The sequence below is a fragment of the Pocillopora verrucosa genome, chromosome 2 (genome assembly GCF_036669915.1).
Source record: "Pocillopora verrucosa isolate sample1 chromosome 2, ASM3666991v2, whole genome shotgun sequence".
NCBI lineage: Eukaryota > Metazoa > Cnidaria > Anthozoa > Scleractinia > Pocilloporidae > Pocillopora > Pocillopora verrucosa.
In genome coordinates, this window is record NC_089313.1 from 6,542,629 (window position 1) to 6,563,627 (window position 20,999).

At 40.7% G+C, this 20,999-nt stretch overlaps 2 protein-coding genes and 1 long non-coding RNA gene across 3 annotated transcripts; 2 read left to right on the forward strand and 1 right to left on the reverse strand.

Annotated features, from left to right (window-relative positions):
- The first annotated feature begins 1,539 nt into the window (after nt 1–1,539).
- LOC131796064 (uncharacterized) lies at nt 1,540–5,188 on the forward strand. Its single transcript, XM_066162081.1, has 2 exons — nt 1,540–1,589; nt 3,673–5,188. The coding sequence occupies exons 1-2, from the start codon at nt 1,540–1,542 to the stop codon at nt 5,186–5,188; spliced, it is 1,566 nt and encodes a 521-aa protein (XP_066018178.1).
- A 1,531-nt stretch (nt 5,189–6,719) lies between these two features.
- Nucleotides 6,720–9,898, reverse strand: LOC131796066 (tetratricopeptide repeat protein 28-like). The gene is made up of 2 exons (XM_066162526.1): nt 7,722–9,898; nt 6,720–7,395 (listed from the first exon to the last, which is right to left on the reverse strand). Exons 1-2 carry the CDS (start codon nt 8,900–8,902, stop codon nt 7,347–7,349), a joined length of 1,230 nt encoding a protein of 409 aa, XP_066018623.1. The 5' UTR covers nt 8,903–9,898; the 3' UTR covers nt 6,720–7,346.
- A 4,961-nt stretch (nt 9,899–14,859) lies between these two features.
- On the forward strand, nt 14,860–16,560 carry LOC136278893 (uncharacterized). The gene is made up of 3 exons (XR_010716616.1): nt 14,860–14,957; nt 16,011–16,102; nt 16,336–16,560. It is a non-coding gene; the product is annotated as an uncharacterized lncRNA (long non-coding RNA).
- The last annotated feature ends 4,439 nt before the right edge of the window (nt 16,561–20,999 follow it).

Sequence of the window (20,999 nt, forward strand, 5' to 3'; positions counted from 1 at the left end):
AAGCCAATCAACTTTAAACCAGCTTATACCTCGATACCATGGGTCGAACGAGAATTTTCCGCATGGCACGTGCTGTGCGTTTCACTCAGTTTGGTCTCATTCACCGTGGACGAATGAAAACCTCCAAATTTATCCCTTACTTTGTATCGAAATGACTTGAGTTGTGTCAAATCGATGGTTCTGCGCGTATCTTATCGACTTTGTCGATAAGTATCGAATCGACTTAAGCTTGGCTTGAATCGAATCGCTTTAGATGTTTTTATGGGTAATTGACGATCACTGCCACCAAAGCTCGGAGGGGCTGGATAACTTTCCAAACGAGCCAACTCTCAAGCGTACAGAAAATATCCCCGGCCTCGCATAGTTTGCCAAGTCCCCTAGACGAAAGGAAATTTGATTACTCTTTCTTTTACCACTCTCAAAACCTGTTTTTTAAATCATTTTTATTATCCTTTTACTCTTGGACAACTTTTTCTCGATATTTCGGTTACCACCGGAAGGAATGCGTGATTTATGATTTGCTCATGTCGTCCGGCGTTCACACTCTCGTTCTTTCTTACGTGATATGTACTTGTAAGACCTGATATGGGCTCGATACAGTTTTCCCGTATTATATGAGTGATTCATGACCTACGATAACCGCTAAATCTTGTATCAGTGTTGTATTTCCGAGGTGTCAAAGACATTGATGAGAGATCAAACATGAATAGCAAACCATCCTCGTTCATTACTTATGCCGCTAATTGTCTGGGGTGGCTAAGTTATGGGAAAAAATTGTGGCCGAGGCAATAAGCAGCTGGGTACGAAAAAGCCAGCTGCGAAAAACGTCGCCGAAGGGGAGGCGGGGGTGAAAATTTCTTGAAAGTTGCAGGTTCTGATTCTCTTTGAAAATGCCCCAAATCTAAGCAACAAATATTTTAATCCTTACAACTTGGTATGAATATCTCCATAAAGCTAAAATGAAATGTTAATCAACGCATTTGTGATGACTTTATGTTAAGCGTTATAAAAGTTCTATGAATTCTCAGTAGTTCTCATTGTGTTATTGCCCAATCATAACTCCTCTTCGTTGTTCGCTTGGAAAATTCGTTTACGTCACCCGTAAATTATGGTATTCCTTTGTGGTGCGCCCTCTCCCAGGAGAAATCCAGGATTGTCCCTGTCTTCAATACCTGCCAAGTACTATTGTTTCTCAAAAGAGTCTTAACTGAAACGATTCACGTAATTATCATAAATCGAGTACCTATTCAGTTAGCGAGACGATTTTTATCGAGTTAATTCTCCCCGTTTTACTGCGACCGATCCAAGTACGCTTTGCCTGTGTGTAACACTGGGGAAACGATACATTACTATTAGATGTTGCACATGCCAGTGAGATATATCACAGCATGGAATGTTCCTGTTCTGTTCTGCATTTGAAGACCTCTTTGAAGTGACCATCAGGCCAAGCTTACGCGTTTGCAGTTTAAGTAACGAGTCTAAAGTCGTGTTGTTAGGAACACTGAAAAGTGTTTGTCTTTTGTCGAGCACTTTCACATGATGAGAGGACCAGAAGTGGTTTTGTTTGTGAGTGTGATCTTCGAGCTTGGGTGAGTGTCAATAGAAATGATGTGATTTAAAATGGAAAACATTCCATCGCGCATGCAAAATGCTTATTGTTCTCGAGACATTTACTTGCAGTAGCGAAAAAATTCTAGATCCGTAATAGAAGCAGCGAGGCGCACACGAGATGGTTTTAATTGGTCGTGATTTTGTGCCACTTCCCTCGGGGAATAATGGCATAGCTCATTAACTTATCAGGGCTGGGTTAAGAGACAAAGGAATAAAGGGGGTAAGTTTCTAAAGAACTGATGTGTGCTACGTCGGTGGGAGAGTGTAACAGGGTAATTACGTATTATCAATTGACTTGAGAACGTAAATTGGCCACCGTAAAGAGTTTAAAAGCTGATATTTCGAGCGTTAGCCCTTCGTGCAAATTTATCTTTCGAATCGGCACTCTTAATCCCCGCGGTATCAACGAGCGCTTTTCATTTAACTAATTTTTTGAAAAGTTGTTTTCCCGTCACCACATTCCCACTAATATAGCGTAGCTCCATTTTCTGCACAAACATTTTTGATACCCATACACAATCCACAGTTCCTCCAATCCCTCTGACGAAGGGCTTACGCTCGAAACGTCAGCTTTTAAACTCTTTACGGTGGCCAATTTACGTAACAACTCAGTTGATATATTAAAGTTCACACGGCAACCAGGTGGACAATCAGACATAGTTTGAAGCTACACTGGTTTGCAGATTTAATGAATGTAACCGAAGAAGTTACAGTTCATAGACCCAACGTTTCGACACTCCTGTCTAGTGCCTTCATCAGGGGTGATCTAAACGCTGCAACAAGAGGTCCTTTTATACGATCACTAATTAGCGGCCTTTTTTCTGACGAGGTGTAAATAGGCGTCAGGAAGCAGACCGCCATCGTCACGATTTAAAGGAGCGTGGGCGGAGTTAATGTGCCAAGCCTCCAAACAAAGGCGCTGGTGGTAACGCCGATTAGTAGTGATAATTTTAGAATTATCCCACCCAATTGTATGGTTGGTTAGGCAAGTATGCTCCGATAAAGCTGAATTTTCCTTTTTGCAAAGAAAAACCGCTTTTTGGTGCTCTTTTAACCGTGTACCAAACTGGCGTTTGGTCTGTCCGATGTATTCGTTATCACAGTCATTGCAAGGAATAGAATAAATGGCGTCGGTTCGTTGTTCTTTCGTGACAGGATCCTTAGGTTTGGCGAAAATATGCCCCAAAGTCTGAAAAGGTTTTTGAGCAACTTTAACGTTGTGGCTACACCTCGTCAGAAAAAAGGCCGCTAATTAGTGATCGTATAAAAGGACCTCTTGTTGCAGCGTTTAGATCACCCCTGATGAAGGCACTAGACAGGAGTGTCGAAACGTTGGGTCTATGAACTGTAACTTCTTCGGTTACATTCATTAAATCTGCAAACCAGTGTAGCTTCAAACTATGTCTAACTCAGTTGATAATGCTAAATTACCCTGCTAAAAAACAAAGGCCGCGCAAAAGTTATTGTTTGTGCTATTGTTTCGTCTTATCACACATCTGCCCGATGATTTTTAAAGCTGGCTATTCAATGTACTTAAGCTTACCAAAAACGGTTTGCGCATAAATTTCTGCCAAAGGCAATTGCATGCCAAAATCTTGTTGAAAATTGTGAAATCAACAAATATGTCACGTCATTGCAATTTTTGCCAAAAATTTTTCCCAGCTCCGAATCTGATTATCCGAAGAGTTTAATCACTCGATTTCTTAGAAAATGCTTCAGGCGTGTAACTAAAGGTTTCTCTAAATCATTTGCCGTTTATGGAACCTGGAACATGCAAGTGAAAGCTAGATCCAAAGTTTTGTTGTTTTTGCTAGCAACTTCCATGCAACTATTTAACTCACCGGTACTCTTTTTGTTATCAGAGTTGTTTCCTTTTCATTAAATTCAGGGCGAGTGAAACATCGGCAAAGTATTTGTACGCCCGTTGGTTCCCGTGCGAATCTCTTGTTTTCGTGAAAAATCCTTGGGTTTACCCGAGTTCGGTTGATGCGTAAGATATGGTAATTGCTTTGTTTGGCCAAACGATGAATCCTAATGCAATGTTGATTTGTTTTGTTTAAGGATGGGGATAAGTTGTGCCCGAAAGGCATTTGGTAGAGAAAGCACGGCACAGAACACATTTTTTGGACGCGAGGGAGAGCGGCAATACGTTATCAAACAGAAATCGAGTGAAGTCGATGATGGAGAGTTTTTTCTACTACGTCCAAACTATTTAGCGTCGGAACCAGAGAACATACCCGCTGGAATGACAAACGTGAAGCATCCTGGCAGATTCTTAACTGCTGCTGTTGGGGATGGAATCTCGGACGACACGTCTTCCATTCAGGCCATCGTTAATCACGCTGCAAGTTCCAAAAATAATAAGGTATTCTTCCCTCGAGGTGAATACCTAGTAAGCAGTAATATCGCCATCCCTGGCCCGGTGGAACTTCACGGAACACAGAGCGGTATCGCAGTTATCAAGTCCTCGACTCCTTATGTTTTTCAAGTTTACAATGCTTCACCAGTGAAATCGGTTTCATTGAATAATGTGTACTTCGACGGAATTCGTGTGAATTTTGACGGTGGAGTCAATCGAGAAGTCCCTGGACCAACAGCTATGAGTAACGTTACCATAAACAGCTGTGTATTCTTTTCATCCGGAAGGCCAACTCCGAGAAACGCTGAGAGGGAGCAGTTGGAAATGATGGACCTTAGAAACAGTAATGTGTACAGAAACATCTTTTTGCGCGATTCTAATGCGTATGGAGTTGCTTCAAAATTTGCCTTCACTGTGGGTGTAGAGGTGAGAGAAAACATATGTGGGCTGAATTTAGGCAAGATAGGCTGGTTAGCCACCAAAGTTGAGCCAGCATGGTACTGGCGAGATCAAAAACAAAAATTAGAATTCCTTATGACTCATTACAATCTGGGATCTGATCAAGGCTTCTTTCAAAGTTGTTGTTATGAAGAGTGCGACGAAAGGATGAGAATCGTGAAAAATATCTTCAACGGAAGCCCAAACACAGGCCGTTTCCGAGACCACGTGATTTACCTCAAAGGCTTCAATATGATGGAAGTTGTAAGTAATTACGTCAGAGGCTGGCCAGCGGATTATTCAGGGGGCATTAAAGCTCGAAATGGAAAAAATCTATTGGTTGCCCGTAATTACCTCGACGACACAGGTATTTTTTTGTATACTCACAGAACAATCAATCCATGTCTCTTTAATGGTTTGAAGAACGTTGTCATCTACAGAAATCACATCGTGCAACGAACCAATCCTGGTCATCTCACAAGTGGTATCTATTATTACGAGCCCCATGATATTGGAACAGATTGGAACATCACTTACTCCGCTAATGTATTTGAGATCCTTGGAGTAAGCGACCCCACTAATTACATATGTATCTGGCTGACCAATGGCGATCTTTCTCAACATCACGTGCTCAAAGACAACGTCTATTATGGTACCAAAATGCCTGTGAAGCTGTATGCTGACGACAGTACTCCATCGCATGAACCAAAGAAAAACAACGATAGTATTACAAATTGGTACAACTATCCGCTGTACAAGCTAAACATTCCCCCTTATTAGACTGTGCTAAATAACATCTATTGTTATTTGATTATCGAACTTTATTTGCTTTGATGATCGAAGAATTATCCTTTCTAAGATTACAGCGCTCCAGAAGGATTGGAGCGAGTGATGAAAGAATCAGTTTTTTCTAATTAAAATCAAAGCGTTCAGTTTAATTATAATCAAAGATGAAGCCGCTCTAAGTTAGGGACTTGCGCGAGCGGATATTTTTGCCCGATTACTAAAGAACTTCAAGTTGGGGGTAACGTAACTTAAAGCTTGAGGTGACGCAACCATGTTTCGAGACGACCGTCCAGGAGGGCAACTTGTTTCGTACCCCGGCCTTGTGTGGCCGGCCAAGCCTTTATATCAGTTACACGGTGGTACGAGATTAAGGAACGACATCACCTGTTACATCTGTTACCTCTTAAATACTATTTTATCTTCAAAATTTTAATTTCTTAAAAGGCACAAGAAAGTTCAATTGTGTGCAAGTGAAGAGAAAAAGTGTTTTTTTCCGGGGGGGAAATGGACCACCCCCCCTTTCCGCATTTGTCTCCCACGAAACGCGTGGGAGATAAATAAAATTTTTTACCTTCTCAGTTTGTTTCGTCAAAAACGCTTTTAATGTGAAGTCACGTCGACCTCGACAGAAAAATTATGCTCACCCTGTCAGAATCAATAGTTTGATAACGTAAATATCAAATAAGGTACATCATTGCGCTTTGATCACAGTAATGAAAAAATGTGCGTTTCCTCACACTCGCCACATTTATTTTTTGGAAAATTATTTTACTGGAGGGCAATGTCACTTAGCTTGGCGCGTCTTGACTCTGACTGACGAATATTGCCAACGATGCGGCGAGGTGAGCCCCATGAAATTATTGTCAAATGTTTTAAAAACTTTTTCTACCACAACAGAAACAAAAGCTAGTCGCTTACAAAATTTCAAAATGACTTCTAAATTTTGCTAAATCTTCTCGCACAGGGCCAACGCACCTTGAATGGGTCTTTTATTTTATGTTTTACTTCTATGTAAAGATTAGTCTCTATAGCACCCAACTGACTCAACATCGCGAAGTCGGTTAATCAGGACTCTGAGAACTGTCTTCTGTATTGACCATACACGATACGAAGGGGTCGGTGGTTTGAAACATAGCTCACGGAAAGGTTTCCAAACAAACGCGGCAAGAATTCATCTCTTTAATTTCCTTTTTGAAGCAGAGCGAAGTGGAGGAGGGAGGGGGGTGGGACGTGTAGGTTGGGGTGGGAATGAGAATTCCTCATGTGCACATGCGTGGACCGCATACAGACACTCCTACCACTTGCATCCTTTATCCCACCACCTTGCCGCCTTAACAATGAACAACAGTGCTATCTGTTTTACTCTGTAACCTGGTTACAACAAACGCTCACGATATTTTCTAAGATTTATCTCAAGCTGTCTTTTATTTTAGCGTCTTTGAAATTACTACATAATCCCTTAAGAAACTTTGCCAAAAATTGTATTAAGTGTGCTAAAAAACAAGAATATTTTGATTCCCTAAACAACATTTTGACAATAATCTGACTTAAAAACAATTAAATCACTATGCAAACATACTTTAACTCAAACATTACAATGCCTACGTGACTTGTTGAACCAGTTTCAAAATATTGCTGCCGTCATTTTTCCACTTGATACTAATTAAGTTCTTGACCTTGAAAGCTTTTTCCATGGTTCTATTTGGAAATCCATTAATTTTTTTCCAATCTTTTAAGCACCCAGAAGTAGTACTGGAACTGACCAAAAGAAAAGCTTTTCCTAAAGATTTTACATAAAAAATTTAGGATTCTGTTAACGAAACCTATAACAAAAGGCTTTGTGAGAAAACCCTGTGAGACTTGACTGGCTCGTTTTTGATGCTTAAACTACTGTTTTAACTTTCCTGATTTCACTTCACTTAAGAGCCCTAAGTCAATAATGTTTCATGCTAATTATATCGGCCGGATAAGATAATTTTTGTGCAGAAAAATTATTCTCGGATACGTAACCAATATCTCCTTCTGAGAAGATCGGAAAAGAGAATGTAAAAAACTGAAATTAATGTCCTTAATTTGAGGTTGGCCTTTCCTTAATTACACAATGAAATAACGGATAGAGTATTTTCTCTACTTATTCTATTTGGTTATCCATCTAAAAGTCTCTAAGGTCTGTTTCCTTCGAGCTATTCTCATCTTCTTTCCTGTAACAAACGTAAAAAAAAACAATTATAAATAACTTATCAACATTTCTTAAATAAAGCAAATACAGTTCTACCAGGCGTAATACGTAGGCAAATGTACACTTGCATCTGATTGGCAGAGAGTCCCTTTCGAGATTCTATATTTTACATCCAACCGGAAGAATAAATTGTTACTCTTTGAAAGAAACAAAAAAGGGTATAAAACCAATTTGATATTCAAGGTGACAAAGGATCACCGCCGAAAGTCAGCGACCAGTAAGTCAAGGCCACCTCCGCATCTAATTTTAACTTTAATTTATGAAATACCTGTCCTCACCGAGTCTTACCTCTGCTTGCCAAACTCGAGCCTCACATCATCTCCAATCAGCGTAAACGAAGCCCACTCAGACACTTTGGTAAAGCCGTTTTTTCTCATCCACTTTATGGCCTGATGAAGGGATTCACCGGCACTTTCTCCTTCAACAAGGTGTTTGTAGAACCGACTCATCAGCTGCTCTGTTGCTGAGTCTGAAATGGTCCACAACGCAACCAACACAGAGCGAGCACCGGATCCTAAGAACGCACGGGCAATTCCTATAACTCCCTCGGCTCTTATCTCTCCACTTCCACTGTGAGAGCAGCTAAGTACCACCAGTTTAGCTCTGATTTTTACTCGTGAGACATCAGCCATCGTCAACATGTAAGCTTCCTGTGGTAGGATAGCGTTTCGACCGTTAGGAGCAGGAATGGGAGAGAGGGCAATTTCTCCCCTCTCGGCGTTACAATGGGCAGCAAAATGTATCAGGCTCACTGAACTTATCCGCTCAAGCACCGCCTGCTTCGTTGCTTTCTCGTCTACCAGAGGCGGAACACCCACCAATCGTCCGACCATCTCCGCTTCCTTTCTTGCACCTGGCAATGGCAGCAGCCAATCAACCTTGGGATTGCCTATTACCAAGGCACCAGTGTTGCTGTGATAATCCTCTGGACTATTTTGAATGGTCTTGAGTGTTGTCAAAGAAGGAATGAGACGGATCCTATGGGTCTCCGACAGGTATTCGGTCCCCTCCTTTTCACGGAGAGCAGCAAACGGAACTTGGTACAAACAGCGGTCAGGGACGATTATGACTTCAGGCTCCTCAAGCAAATCATAAACGGGGGCAATAAACATTTTGTAACACAAAGATAGACTTGAAACGACTCCTTCGTTCTCGTCCTCGTGTTCCTCCACGAGTCGCAATCTTGCTGAGCTCTTTTGCCCGGGGGAGAGAGGTTGCAAATAATCTGCCAAAAATTTACTTAAAGACAAATCTCTGGGAAACCCAGCCTGAACTAGATTCTCTTCTGGTGATACTCTTCTATAGTGAAGGACTCCACTTGTTTTCAAGATCCACAAATGCAGACGATTCTGAAAATAAGAAATGTACAGACAAGTGCAGTTATTTTTCTTTCTTAAAATGTTCTCAATGCCAAACCAAGATTGTGGATTAGCAGAGATGTGCGTTTCAACCGAGTACTTCTCTGCCATTAAGTCTAATAGGCCTCTAGCTCGACCCAACTCCTCAACATAAAGAGCGTCCCGAGCATTTCCGGTGTCACAAAGCAAAGTACAAAGCAGCTTGTAGGAAAATATTCCTGTGTTCTCCAGAAATGATGTTTTGAACTGATCATTGGCGCCCAAGAGATATCTCAGCTCCTCATACTTTTCAATGCACAGATGAAGACACGACAGGGAGTCTTTGACTTTATATTGATATAAATACAAAACGGCGTAACCTTCGAGGATTTCAAACTCTCTTCTTCCATCTCCAATATCCCTGGATATGAATAAAGCTTTCTCCAAGTATACTTCCGAAGCTTCAAAATCACTAACAGTTCTAAACAAAATTCCAAGGTTTCCAAGAACTGCTGCTTCCCCTTCCTTATCACCAATTTTAGTTTGGATGGCAAGCGCTTTTTGGAGATACTCTTTAGCCTTGTCGTATTGGCCAAGCGACGAAAACACAGTACCTAGGTTTCCATAACATGATGCTTCCCCTCGTCTGTCGCCAATTTCAGTTTTGATGACAAGCGCTTTTTGGAGATACTCTTCAGCCTTGTCGTATTGGCCAAGTGAATCAAACACAGTACTTAGGTTTCCGTAGTCAGTTGCCTCCCCTTCTTTGTCGCCAATTTCAGTTCTGATGACAAGCGCTTTGTGGAGATACTCTTCAGCCTTGTCGTATTGGCCAAGCGACTTAAACACAGTACCTAGGTTTCCATAACATGATGCTTCCCCTCCTTTGTCGCCAATTTCAGTTCTGATGACAAGCGCTTTGTGGAGATACTCTTCAGCCTTGTCGTATTGGCCAAGCGACGTAAACACAGTACCTAGGTTTCCATAACATGATGCTTCCCCTCCTCTGTCGCCAATTTCAGTTGTGATGACAAGCGCTTTGTGGAGATACTCTTCAACCTTGTCGTATTGGCCAAGCGACTTAAACACAGTACCTAGGTTTCCATAACATGATGCTTCCCCTCCTTTGTCGCCAATTTCAGTTCCTATGACAAGCGCTTTGTGGAGATACTCTTCAGCCTTGTCGTATCGGCCAAGCGACGTAAACACAGTACCTAGGTTTCCATAACATGATGCTTCCCCTCCTCTGTCGCCAATTTCAGTTGTGATGACAAGCGCTTTGTGGAGATACTCATCAGCCTTGTCGTATTGGCCAAGCGACGTAAACACAGTACCTAGGTTTCCATAACATGATGCTTCCCCTCCTCTGTCGCCAATTTCAGTGGTGATGACAAGCGCTTTGTGGAGATACTCTTCAGCCTTGTCGTATTGGCCAAGCGACTTAAACACAGTACCTAGGTTTCCATAGTCAGTTGCCTCCCCTTCTCTGTCGCCAATTTCAGTTCTGATGACAAGCGCTTTGTGGAGATACTCTTCAGCCTTGTCGTATTGGCCAAGCGACGTAAACACAGTACCTAGGTTTCCATAACATGATGCTTCCCCTCCTTTGTCGCCAATTTCAGTTGTGATGACAAGCGCTTTGTGGAGATACTCTTCAGCCTTGTCGTATTGGCCAAGCGACGTAAACACAGTACCTAGGTTTCCATAACATGATGCTTCCCCTTCTCTGTTGCCAATTTCAGTTGTGATGACAAGCGCTTTGTGGAGATACTCTTCAGCCTTGTCGTATTGGCCAAGCGACTTAAACACAGTACCTAGGTTTCCGTAGGCAGTTGCCTCCCCTTCTCTGTCGCCAATTTCAGTTCTGATGAGAAGCGCTTTTTGGAGATACTCTTCAGCCTTGTCGTATTGGCCAAGCGACGTAAACACAGTACCTAGGTTTCCATAACATGATGCTTCCCCTTCTCTGTCCCCAGTTTCAGTTGTGATGACAAGCGCTTTGTGGAGATACTCTTCAGCCTTGTCGTATCGGCCAAGCGACTTAAACACAGTACCTAGGTTTCCGTAGTCAGTTGCCTCCCCTTCTCTGTCGCCAATTTCAGTTCTGATGACAAGCGCTTTGTGGAGATACTCTTCAGCCTTGTCGTATTGGCCAAGCGACTTAAACACAGTACCTAGGTTTCCATAACATGATGCTTCCCCTCTTTTGTCGCCAATTTCAGTTTTGATGACAAGCGCTTTGTGGAGATACTCTTCAGCCTTCTCGTATTGGCCAAGCGACTTAAACACAGTACCTAGGTTTCCATAACATGATGCTTCCCCTCCTTTGTCGCCAATTTTAGTTCCTATGACAAGCGCTTTGTGGAGATACTCTTCAGCCTTGTCGTATTGGCCAAGCGACGTAAACACAGTACCTAGGTTTCCATAACATGATGCTTCCCCTCCTCTGTCGCCAATTTCAGTTGTGATGACAAGCGCTTTGTGGAGATACTCTTCAGCCTTGTCGTATTGGCCAAGCGACGTAAACACAGTACCTAGGTTTCCATAACATGATGCTTCCCCTCCTCTGTCGCCAATTTCAGTTGTGATGACAAGCGCTTTGTGGAGATACTCTTCAGCCTTGTCGTATTGGCCAAGCGACTTAAACACAGTACCTAGGTTTCCATAGTCAGTTGCCTCCCCTTCTCTGTCGCCAATTTCAGTTCTGATGACAAGCGCTTTGTGGAGATACTCTTCAGCCTTGTCGTATTGGCCAAGCGACGTAAACACAGTACCTAGGTTTCCATAACATGATGCTTCCCCTCCTTTGTCGCCAATTTCAGTTGTGATGACAAGCGCTTTGTGGAGATACTCTTCAGCCTTGTCGTATTGGCCAAGCGACGTAAACACAGTACCTAGGTTTCCATAACATGATGCTTCCCCTTCTCTGTTGCCAATTTCAGTTGTGATGACAAGCGCTTTGTGGAGATACTCTTCAGCCTTGTCGTATTGGCCAAGCGACTTAAACACAGTACCTAGGTTTCCGTAGGCAGTTGCCTCCCCTTCTCTGTCGCCAATTTCAGTTCTGATGAGAAGCGCTTTTTGGAGATACTCTTCAGCCTTGTCGTATTGGCCAAGCGACGTAAACACAGTACCTAGGTTTCCATAACATGATGCTTCCCCTTCTCTGTCCCCAGTTTCAGTTGTGATGACAAGCGCTTTGTGGAGATACTCTTCAGCCTTGTCGTATCGGCCAAGCGACTTAAACACAGTACCTAGGTTTCCGTAGTCAGTTGCCTCCCCTTCTCTGTCGCCAATTTCAGTTCTGATGACAAGCGCTTTGTGGAGATACTCTTCAGCCTTGTCGTATTGGCCAAGCGACTTAAACACAGTACCTAGGTTTCCATAACATGATGCTTCCCCTCCTTTGTCGCCAATTTCAGTTTTGATGACAAGCGCTTTGTGGAGATACTCTTCAGCCTTGTCGTATTGGCCAAGCGACGTAAACACAGTACCTAGGTTTCCATAACATGATGCTTCCCCTCCTTTGTCGCCAATTTCAGTCGTGATGACAAGCGCTTTGTGGAGATACTCTTCAGCCTTGTCGTATTGGCCAAGCGACTTAAACACAGTACCTAGGTTTCCATAACATGATGCTTCCCCTTCTCTGTCGCCAATTTTGGTTGCTATGTCAAGGGCCCTTTCAAAATATTCCTTTGCTTTTAGGCTTTCGCCAAGTTTATAAAGCATAATTCCATACCCTCTGTATAAGTCAAACAGTTTCCTTCCGTATCTTTTCGCACTTTTGTAGTCAGAGATATGACGATAAGCGCTGAAAAGAACGGTATAGATGTCGCTGTAAAATTGTAGCCGTGCTGAATCAAATTGGTCTTTGCTGTTTTGATCGGTGCCATTTAGCAAAATCAAACATTCGTTGCATATCTCAATGGCTTTCTGAATGCGATCTGAGTTGAGCAAGAATAGGGCAACAAATAAGGCGAGGCTCATGAAAGGTGTCATGGCTTCTGCTGTTAGGTTTCCATTGCAATCCTCACCTGTTATCAGGGAAACATTATTTTTAGTAACACAATACTAAATGGTCGATAATCTTGATTAATAACGAGTCACTTTAAACAGGAACACACATGTTAAGTTACAAAAACGGGCTGGGTCGATTACACCCGGAAACTATTTGTAACAAGCTGAAAGTGTTAGAATTCACAATATCCACTTAAAAACAAAAAAAAACAAAAAAGTGACGAAGTCGGTTGATCACCTTTCTTTTTCCTCAAGTTGGGATTTTTGCAGAACATTACATGACTTTAAAGTCATTGGACAAAGATAAAAAAAACTGACAGACTTTATCTTAACTTTTGCAATGAGAACTTTCCACATGCATAGTTTCTATAAACAACGGGGTAAGTATTTGAAGAAACTTTGGTGGGGTATTAAAAAACTATTTGGCTTTACCAACTGAGTTAACAATGTAAATTGGCCATGATAATGAATTTCAGCCGTCGTTTACTTCCGTTTGAAAAATGTCATTAACCAAGTTCACTGTGCATTTGTCATGGAAGAAGAAAGTCCCATACTTGAAATTTTAATTCCAATATTGGAACTGACAGTCAGTGTTATCTGCGTAAGGCTCTCCAGAATTATTCGAGAAGAATTGGAAATGACAGCAGACCAAGTTTACTACTGAACTGACTCAGCTTCCGTGTTGAAGTACATCAAATTCGTTAACTCGCAGGTATTTCGGATTTCCTTCAGCGAGGGACAGTCCACAACATAAATAAAGGTCTGATTTTAGTTTTATGATCATCAATTTCTCAAATTGAACGATACTCAATAACATTAGTTCATGAGGATAAATTAAACGGTATAAAGCTACAGAGATTTGAGAAGACCGCTGGATAACGAATTTATTTCACTGTGGTGGCGATTCAATGGCGCCATCAACCGCTTAAATGAAGGGCTAACGCTTGAAACGAGACATAACTACATATTGCAAAAACAAAGCTCGAAAAAGCAGCTACTGGGCTTTGCCATGAGAGCCTTACCTCTCTACAGTTACTAAATGACTAAGGCTGATAAAAACCGAGTGAATAGGAAAGATTTTCAATCGCACTTACCAAGATGTTGACAATGTGGCTGATGCTTTCAAAATGAAACAACAAAAATAATGAATTACACTCCGCACTTTTCTCAACCTTCCGAACTTCCGCCGGTCACGGCGTTTTAGGTATCTAGATCACGTGTGTTTTCGGTTATTCCCCTCCCGCTCTAGGCTACTCGAAATAAAATTGCATATTTTTTGTGCGTTCGCATGTCCGTCTATCGCTTCCCATTAACGTTGAAAATGGTCAGTGGTCATATGATAAAATGCTTATTGACCGAATTTAGTGGGGCCAATGGAGAAAATATTTGGCTCTGGGTGATGAAGCTTGAGCCTCGCTGCGCTCGGTCCATAAGTCATGACCCCGAGCCAAATAATTTTCCTTCCGGCCCTACCACTCAGTTGATAAGAACACAGTATTTCGATTTTGTACGTCCAACTTTTATCACACACGATGTAATTGAAGGGGGAAAATGAAAGGCGTTATTCTTTTTTTAATAGGAAATGTCGGGCTTTAGTGTTTACCCCTTCATCACAAGATCGATCCTAAGTTTCTTTTTTAACGCTAAGCTATCTTTGCGTGATAATGGACTCATTGTCTTCGTGAACTTTTCATTTTCTAGCGGGTGTGATTTGCATAATCGAAGCCAAAAATACTAAAAAAACTTAGTGACTGTATTTTGGTTTGGCACGTCACACTTTTCTAACTAATGATGGATTTGAGCATCCAAAAATGACACATCTTACTTTGTTTATTGGAAAACGCCAGGCTTCAGTGTTCGTCTCTTTTAGTTCGTTAGGATTTGCATCACGAGATCGATAAGATTGAGCGTACAACTAAAGCTTCTGTCTTTAAACAGTAAGCTATCTGTGCGTAAAAACTGACCCATTGTACACGTGAACTTTTCATTTTCTTGAGGGTGTGATTTGCATGATCGAAGACAAAAATAGCAACTGAGATAATTGATTAAAAAAAAAAAAAGAAAACGGACGGAGTGGATCGGTAATTTGCTTGAACATAACCACAACACTGGTCTTACCTTTGAAGGTGTTAATCCAATGACTGAAATATGGCAACAAGTAAATGAGGAGGTAGCTTGACTTTCAGTAATAATCAATAGTTATACTTAATAGTCCTTCATATTTCTTTTGAGAAGGGAAGAGAGGTGGGGGAAATGGACTGGACAACAGTTACGTTGTAGGATCCGCACATCCGGAAAGGACTTTCCTGAAAACTCCCAATGGCAATAGTGCTTTTCAACCTTTTTGTTTCCTCTTTTCCTCAGACAATCGCAAGAAACTTGCAACTAGAGGGCAATAACACCCAGCAATCATTTGAATGATAAAAATTATATATGGCTTAGGTTCTTCCATGTCTTTAAAAAATAACAAACAATTGCCAGCTTGACAAGCTTGCTTCCCGTTTAATTTAGTATTGATGTCAACATTACCTGATTTCTCGAAATGCGGAGAAATTTCGTTTTCGGGGTGATGGCTTTTACGGCTAACGGTTAAAAGTTTGGCCATTTTACGCGTAACGGTTAACATCATTCCATGAGTTGTTACCAGAAATGTTTAACAACTCGTTCCATAAATTTTTACCAGAAAAGTGTTTAACTGCTAATTTTTTTGGCCGTTTTACGCCTCACGGTTAATCTTATTAATTATTATTATTATTAACACTGTTACTGCCAATTTGTGATTAGGAAAAATGAAAACTGTGATTAAAAGTATTTAACAAAATTTCTGAGAATAGGAACTGATAAATTATCAAATACGATCGAGAAAAAGATCAAAATGGTATGTTTTTTTTTTTCCTGAAGTGATTCATTATGTACGAGACGTGAACTAGTGATTCTCATTTCACAAAGTGTTAGTACAAATCATAAATATATCTCTAACCTTGCAGAAGATAGTGAGAGTTAAACTCCCCAGTTTTCATGCGACTTTCGAAAATTCAAAACGGAATTCGAATACTAATGGCGAATTAATGAGAGGGGGATCTGGAGGGCGAATCAACATTTACTCCGAAGATTTAAGTGTTCCATCTCAAACGAATGAATTTCGGTTTCGTACGTCACACTTTATAACCACTGCTGGATTGAACATATGTATAAAATAACTTATTTCATTCTTTTTTCACAGGAAACGTCAAGCTTCTGTGTCCATCCATTTCCAAAATTAAAATTTCATTACAAGATCGATACCAATAGAACCAAAGCTTCTTTCTTTAAACGGTAAGCTTGCTGTGAGAGATAATCAACTTTTCATGAACTGGTATGGAAAACCGATCAGCAGTTTACTCCGCAGTGAATCTATTTCGGTTTTGCACGTCACACTTTTACTACTTCAAATCGACCATATTTGGTTCCCCATACAATTCTATAGGACGTGTTCATTTCTTGTGAGTGACTACTGAGTCACACAATGCGTGACGCTTTCATGAATTAATCGTTTGCTTTTTCTCTAGACGTGAGCTTGGGCCGCCTCTGCTGACATCAGTAAAGGACATTCTGCATTATAAATATGTCTTGATATAGGATTGATTTTAGTTTTTGATCACGTGATTGTGGAAACCATCAGTTTCTCGAACTAAACGATACTGAACAATCTTAGTTATAATGAGGTTGAAATATATTATATAAAACCTTAACGGTTTTAAGAAAGCCATTTAACGGTAGAGATATGAAGCATCTGATCAACGGAAAAGTACGCCTTTACTATGTATGCAGTAACACTGAATTTAAGAAAGTCTTAATTTCTATCAAGAGATTAAAACAGTCCTCTTCGTGAGCGCGCAACGTCATGACTTATCTTCTTACCCGAGACTCTGGCGCTTAAACAGAGAAAAAAAAGGATTACGGCGTTTAGAAAAATATGTACTGTAGAATTCGCCGCTAGACAAAAAAAAAAAATTTGTGCTCGTATGCCCGTCTATCGCGTCCTATTTAGGTCGAAATTTTCAACAGTTAGTGGTCATATGATAAAATGTTTATTGACTGAGTTTTGTTGGGCCGGACGGGAAAATATTAGGCTCTCGGTCACGAAGCAAGGACCTCGCTACCCTCCTACCTCCCAATCAATAGGTACACAGTATTTGGGTTTGTATGTCACACTTTTATCCCTAATGATGTAATTGAACATGAAAAATGAGGAGTGTTATTCTATTTTTCATGGGGAACGACAAGCTTAAGTGTTGATTCTTTTAAAGCTTTCATTTACATCACAAGATTGATCACAGTACAACCTAAGTTTCTTTCTTTAAACGGTAACCTATCTTCGCGTGACAATCGATTTATTGTCTTCGTGAACTTTTAATTTTCTAGCGGGTGTGATTTGCATGATCGAAGCCAGAATTGCTAAAAAAAACTGAGTGACTGTATTTCGGTTGAGCTCGTCACACTTTTCTGACTAATGACGGATTTTAGGTCCAAAAATGAAACATCTTCCTCTGTTTATAACATGTTCAACTCTCGTAACTTAGTACCGAGTCACACAACGCGTGACGCTTTCATGAATTAATCGTTTGCGTTTCCTCGAGATGTGAGCTTGGGCCGCCACTGCTGACATCGGTGAAAGACATTCTGCATTATAACTATGCCTTAATATAGGATTGAATTTAGTTTTTGATCACGTGATTGTGGAAACCATCAGTTTCTCAAACTAAACAATGCCGAACAATCTTAGTTATAATGAGGTTGAAATATATTGTATGAAACCATAAAGGTTTGAAGAAAGCGATTTTACGGTGAGGATATGAAGCATCCGTTCAACGCAAAAGTACGCTTATACTCTGTATGCAATAACAGTGAATTTAAGAAAGTTTAAGTTTCTCTGAGAAAATTAAAACATCTCTCTTCATGAGTGCGCAGCGTCATGACTTATCTTCTTATGCGAGACTGGCGCTTAAACAGACAGAAAAAAGAAAGGGATTACGGCGTTTAGAAACATATGTACCGTAGAACCCGCCGCTAGTATCTAAAAACTTAAGCGAATAGTATCTCGACCATGAAACATTTGTGTACAAGTAGAAAACGGGGATTCAATTGGAGTCTACCGCAATCTTGGAATCGATCGTTAAACACTCCTAAAAAGTGTCAAGTTAATAGCTAGTGGAGATCGTAGCCACCGGAAAACCACGTAATAAAGCACTACGGATTTCCTATATCAACGTGGGACAGTCCAGTTTTATGATCATCAATTTCTCAAATTGTACAATACTCAATAACCTTATTTTAGTTAATGAGGATAAATCATACGGTATAAAGCCACAGAGAATTGAAAAAGTTGCCGTAAAACCAATTTATTTCGCCGTGGTGACTATTCAATCGCGCCATCAACCGCTTTAACGAAGGGCTAACACTCGAAACGTGACGTATCGCAAACATAAAGATAAAAAAAGTAGGTACTGGGCTTTGCCATAAGTGCCTTACCTCTCTACAGTTACTAAATAACTAAAGCTGATAAAAAACCGAGTGACTAGGAAAGATTTTCAATCGCACTTACCAAGATGTTGACAGTGTGGCTGATGCTTTCAAAATGAAACAACAAAAATAACGAATTACTTTTCCCAACCTTCCTAACTTCCGCTGTCACAGTGTTTTAGGTATCCAGATCACGTGTGTTTAGGTTATTCTGGGCTTATCGAAATAAAGGGAAAAGTTTTAAATTGCATACTTCTTGTGTGCCCGTATGCCCGTCTATCGCGTTCCATTTAGGTTGAAATTTTTAACAGTTAGTGGTCATATGATAAAATGCTTATTGACAGAATTTGGTGGGGCCAGTGGGGAAAATATTAAGCTCAGGGTCATGAAGAAAGGACCTCGCTGCGCCCCTACCACTCCATCAATAAGTACACAGTATTTTGGTTTCGTACGTCACACTTTTATCACTCATGATGTAATTGAACATGAAAAATGAAAAGTGTTATTCTTTTTTCAACAGGAAATGTCAGGTTTCAGTGTTTACCCCTTTGAAAGGTTTGATTTTCATCACAAGATCGGCCACAGTACAACCTAAGTTAATTTTTTTTTAACGCTAAGCTATCTTTGCGTGATAATGGACTCATTGTCTTCGTGAACTTTTCATTTTCTAGCAGGTGTGATTTGCATGATCAAAGCCAAAACTACTAAAAAAGCCAAGTGACTGTAATTCGGTTTTGCACGTCACACTTTTGTAACTAGTGATGGTTATAAAATAATGGAGATAGTTCGCACGCTCTCATAGGTCAACTGGCTAGTTTAGATGAGAGTATGTAAACACAGCTTGTTGGGACGTCACACTTTTAATACTTACCGGCGCAATTTGAAAATATTTCAAACTCACAGTTTTCCCAATACTCGCAAAGTAATTTCAAGTATAAGTGATAAATATCGGAATTGGAGAAAAATGTGCTAAGTTTTGATCTGGGGTTTGGCTTCCGTCCCCCCTCCTCAGTCTAAGTCTCCTGCTGTTATGGAAATGTCTTTAAACATAGCTGCGAAGTCTACAGCACAGATTGCAGCTAAAATAGCGCATCTAAGAGGCATTGATTTGTAAAATACACATAAGGTAGGGCTATCCTGTCCAGTGAATTTTTTGAAGGCTTCACTTCTGCTACCTTTTAATTCCGCTCTTAATGATAAAAGAATGTTCTTCAAAAAGTTCAAAAAGTTACCCGTTAGATCTCATGTCCAATCAGACTTTTGAGCTTTCTCTTTAATGGATGAAAAACGCGAGAAAAGATGACTAGTGATTCACGATTTCTTATTCACACTGTATTAGGCCACAGAGAAATTACTAAGTAAATACAGCTTTGTGTCAAAACTGAGTGATTACCTAGATTTTGTACGACTATGCACGGTGTGCATTTCATGTTTATGTTGGAAAAGGTGTAACTAATCGTACGCGAACTCGTTCATATTGGATTGCTGCAGAATAAGTACAACTTGTTACATGTTTAACTGACCACAATAGTTTTTTTAATTACTCGTATACCAATGATTCCCTCATTGACGGCATTCTCTCTTTCACTCTTTGTAAAAGTGTGTTATCAAAGAAATAAACACGTGATAAAGGCAATTTGTGAAATTCGAAAGAACAGGTACGTAGTTTCACAAACTTTATTTCTCACGGCCGTAGTAGACTAAGCAACTCCTTTAATTTAATTTTAATTAAACAGCAACTCCTTTAATTTTTCTTCTAGTTTTTCGAGTCCGCTCTCCTTCCAGCTTTTCGTCAAACAAACACTTTTTGACTGCCTGAGAAATTGACATTGACTAGCCCTGCACGTAGACACTAGTTAGAACTTGCTCGTGCTACAAGCTAGAGGTGTAGTTAGTACTATGTTATAAACCAAATAAAGTTGTTAAAAAAGTTGTTAATTCAAATGGCAGGAATTGAAGCAAATGCATACATCAAGGTGAATATGATTAAATAAGCACTTATAAAAGAATATCAAGTCTTTCAGTTCTCTGTCGTAGGTAAGAGGGAGTAAGTCCAGGGTAATAAGTCTGTCTCTGCAGGACATCTCGCCAATCCTGGTTTGTAAGATCCATTTGGTAGCGCGCCGCTGCACTCGCTCGACTTGTGCCTTCAGGGAAACCTGAGCGGGCGACCAGACTTGAGTAGCGCAGCAGAGTTATGACTTGACTAGCGATAAGGATGGCGCGCGCCGGGTAGACACGTCAGTTAGTAATGGACATGTCCGCTTTAGGAGCCCAAGGAGCCTGTTGTCTCTGGCGGTGATGGTGTATATATGAGAGTACCAAGACAACGTACCCGTAATTGTAACTCCTAGATCGTTTTCCGCGGACACTCGCACAAGTTGTGTGTTGTTTGGGATGTATTCGTAAATCAAGGGAGTTTTCATTCGCGTCACAGTAAGCGTTGTGCATTTCTAGGTGTTGAAGTTGATGTTATTTCCCTATGACCAGTCATTCACAGATAATCGCTGACGGAGCTGACGTTTTTATCGCTGCCCTCATCCCGGCTGCAGTTTCACCCGGGAGATCGTTAATAAAGATCGTCCAAAACTACCCTTTGAGCTCGACCCTTTCGCAAAATCCAAGTAACATTAGTCTTAATGTTCTTTTCCTTCTAAGTAGTGGATAACATTTTTCATTTAGCTTTGCACGTTTTCCACGATCGCTTGAG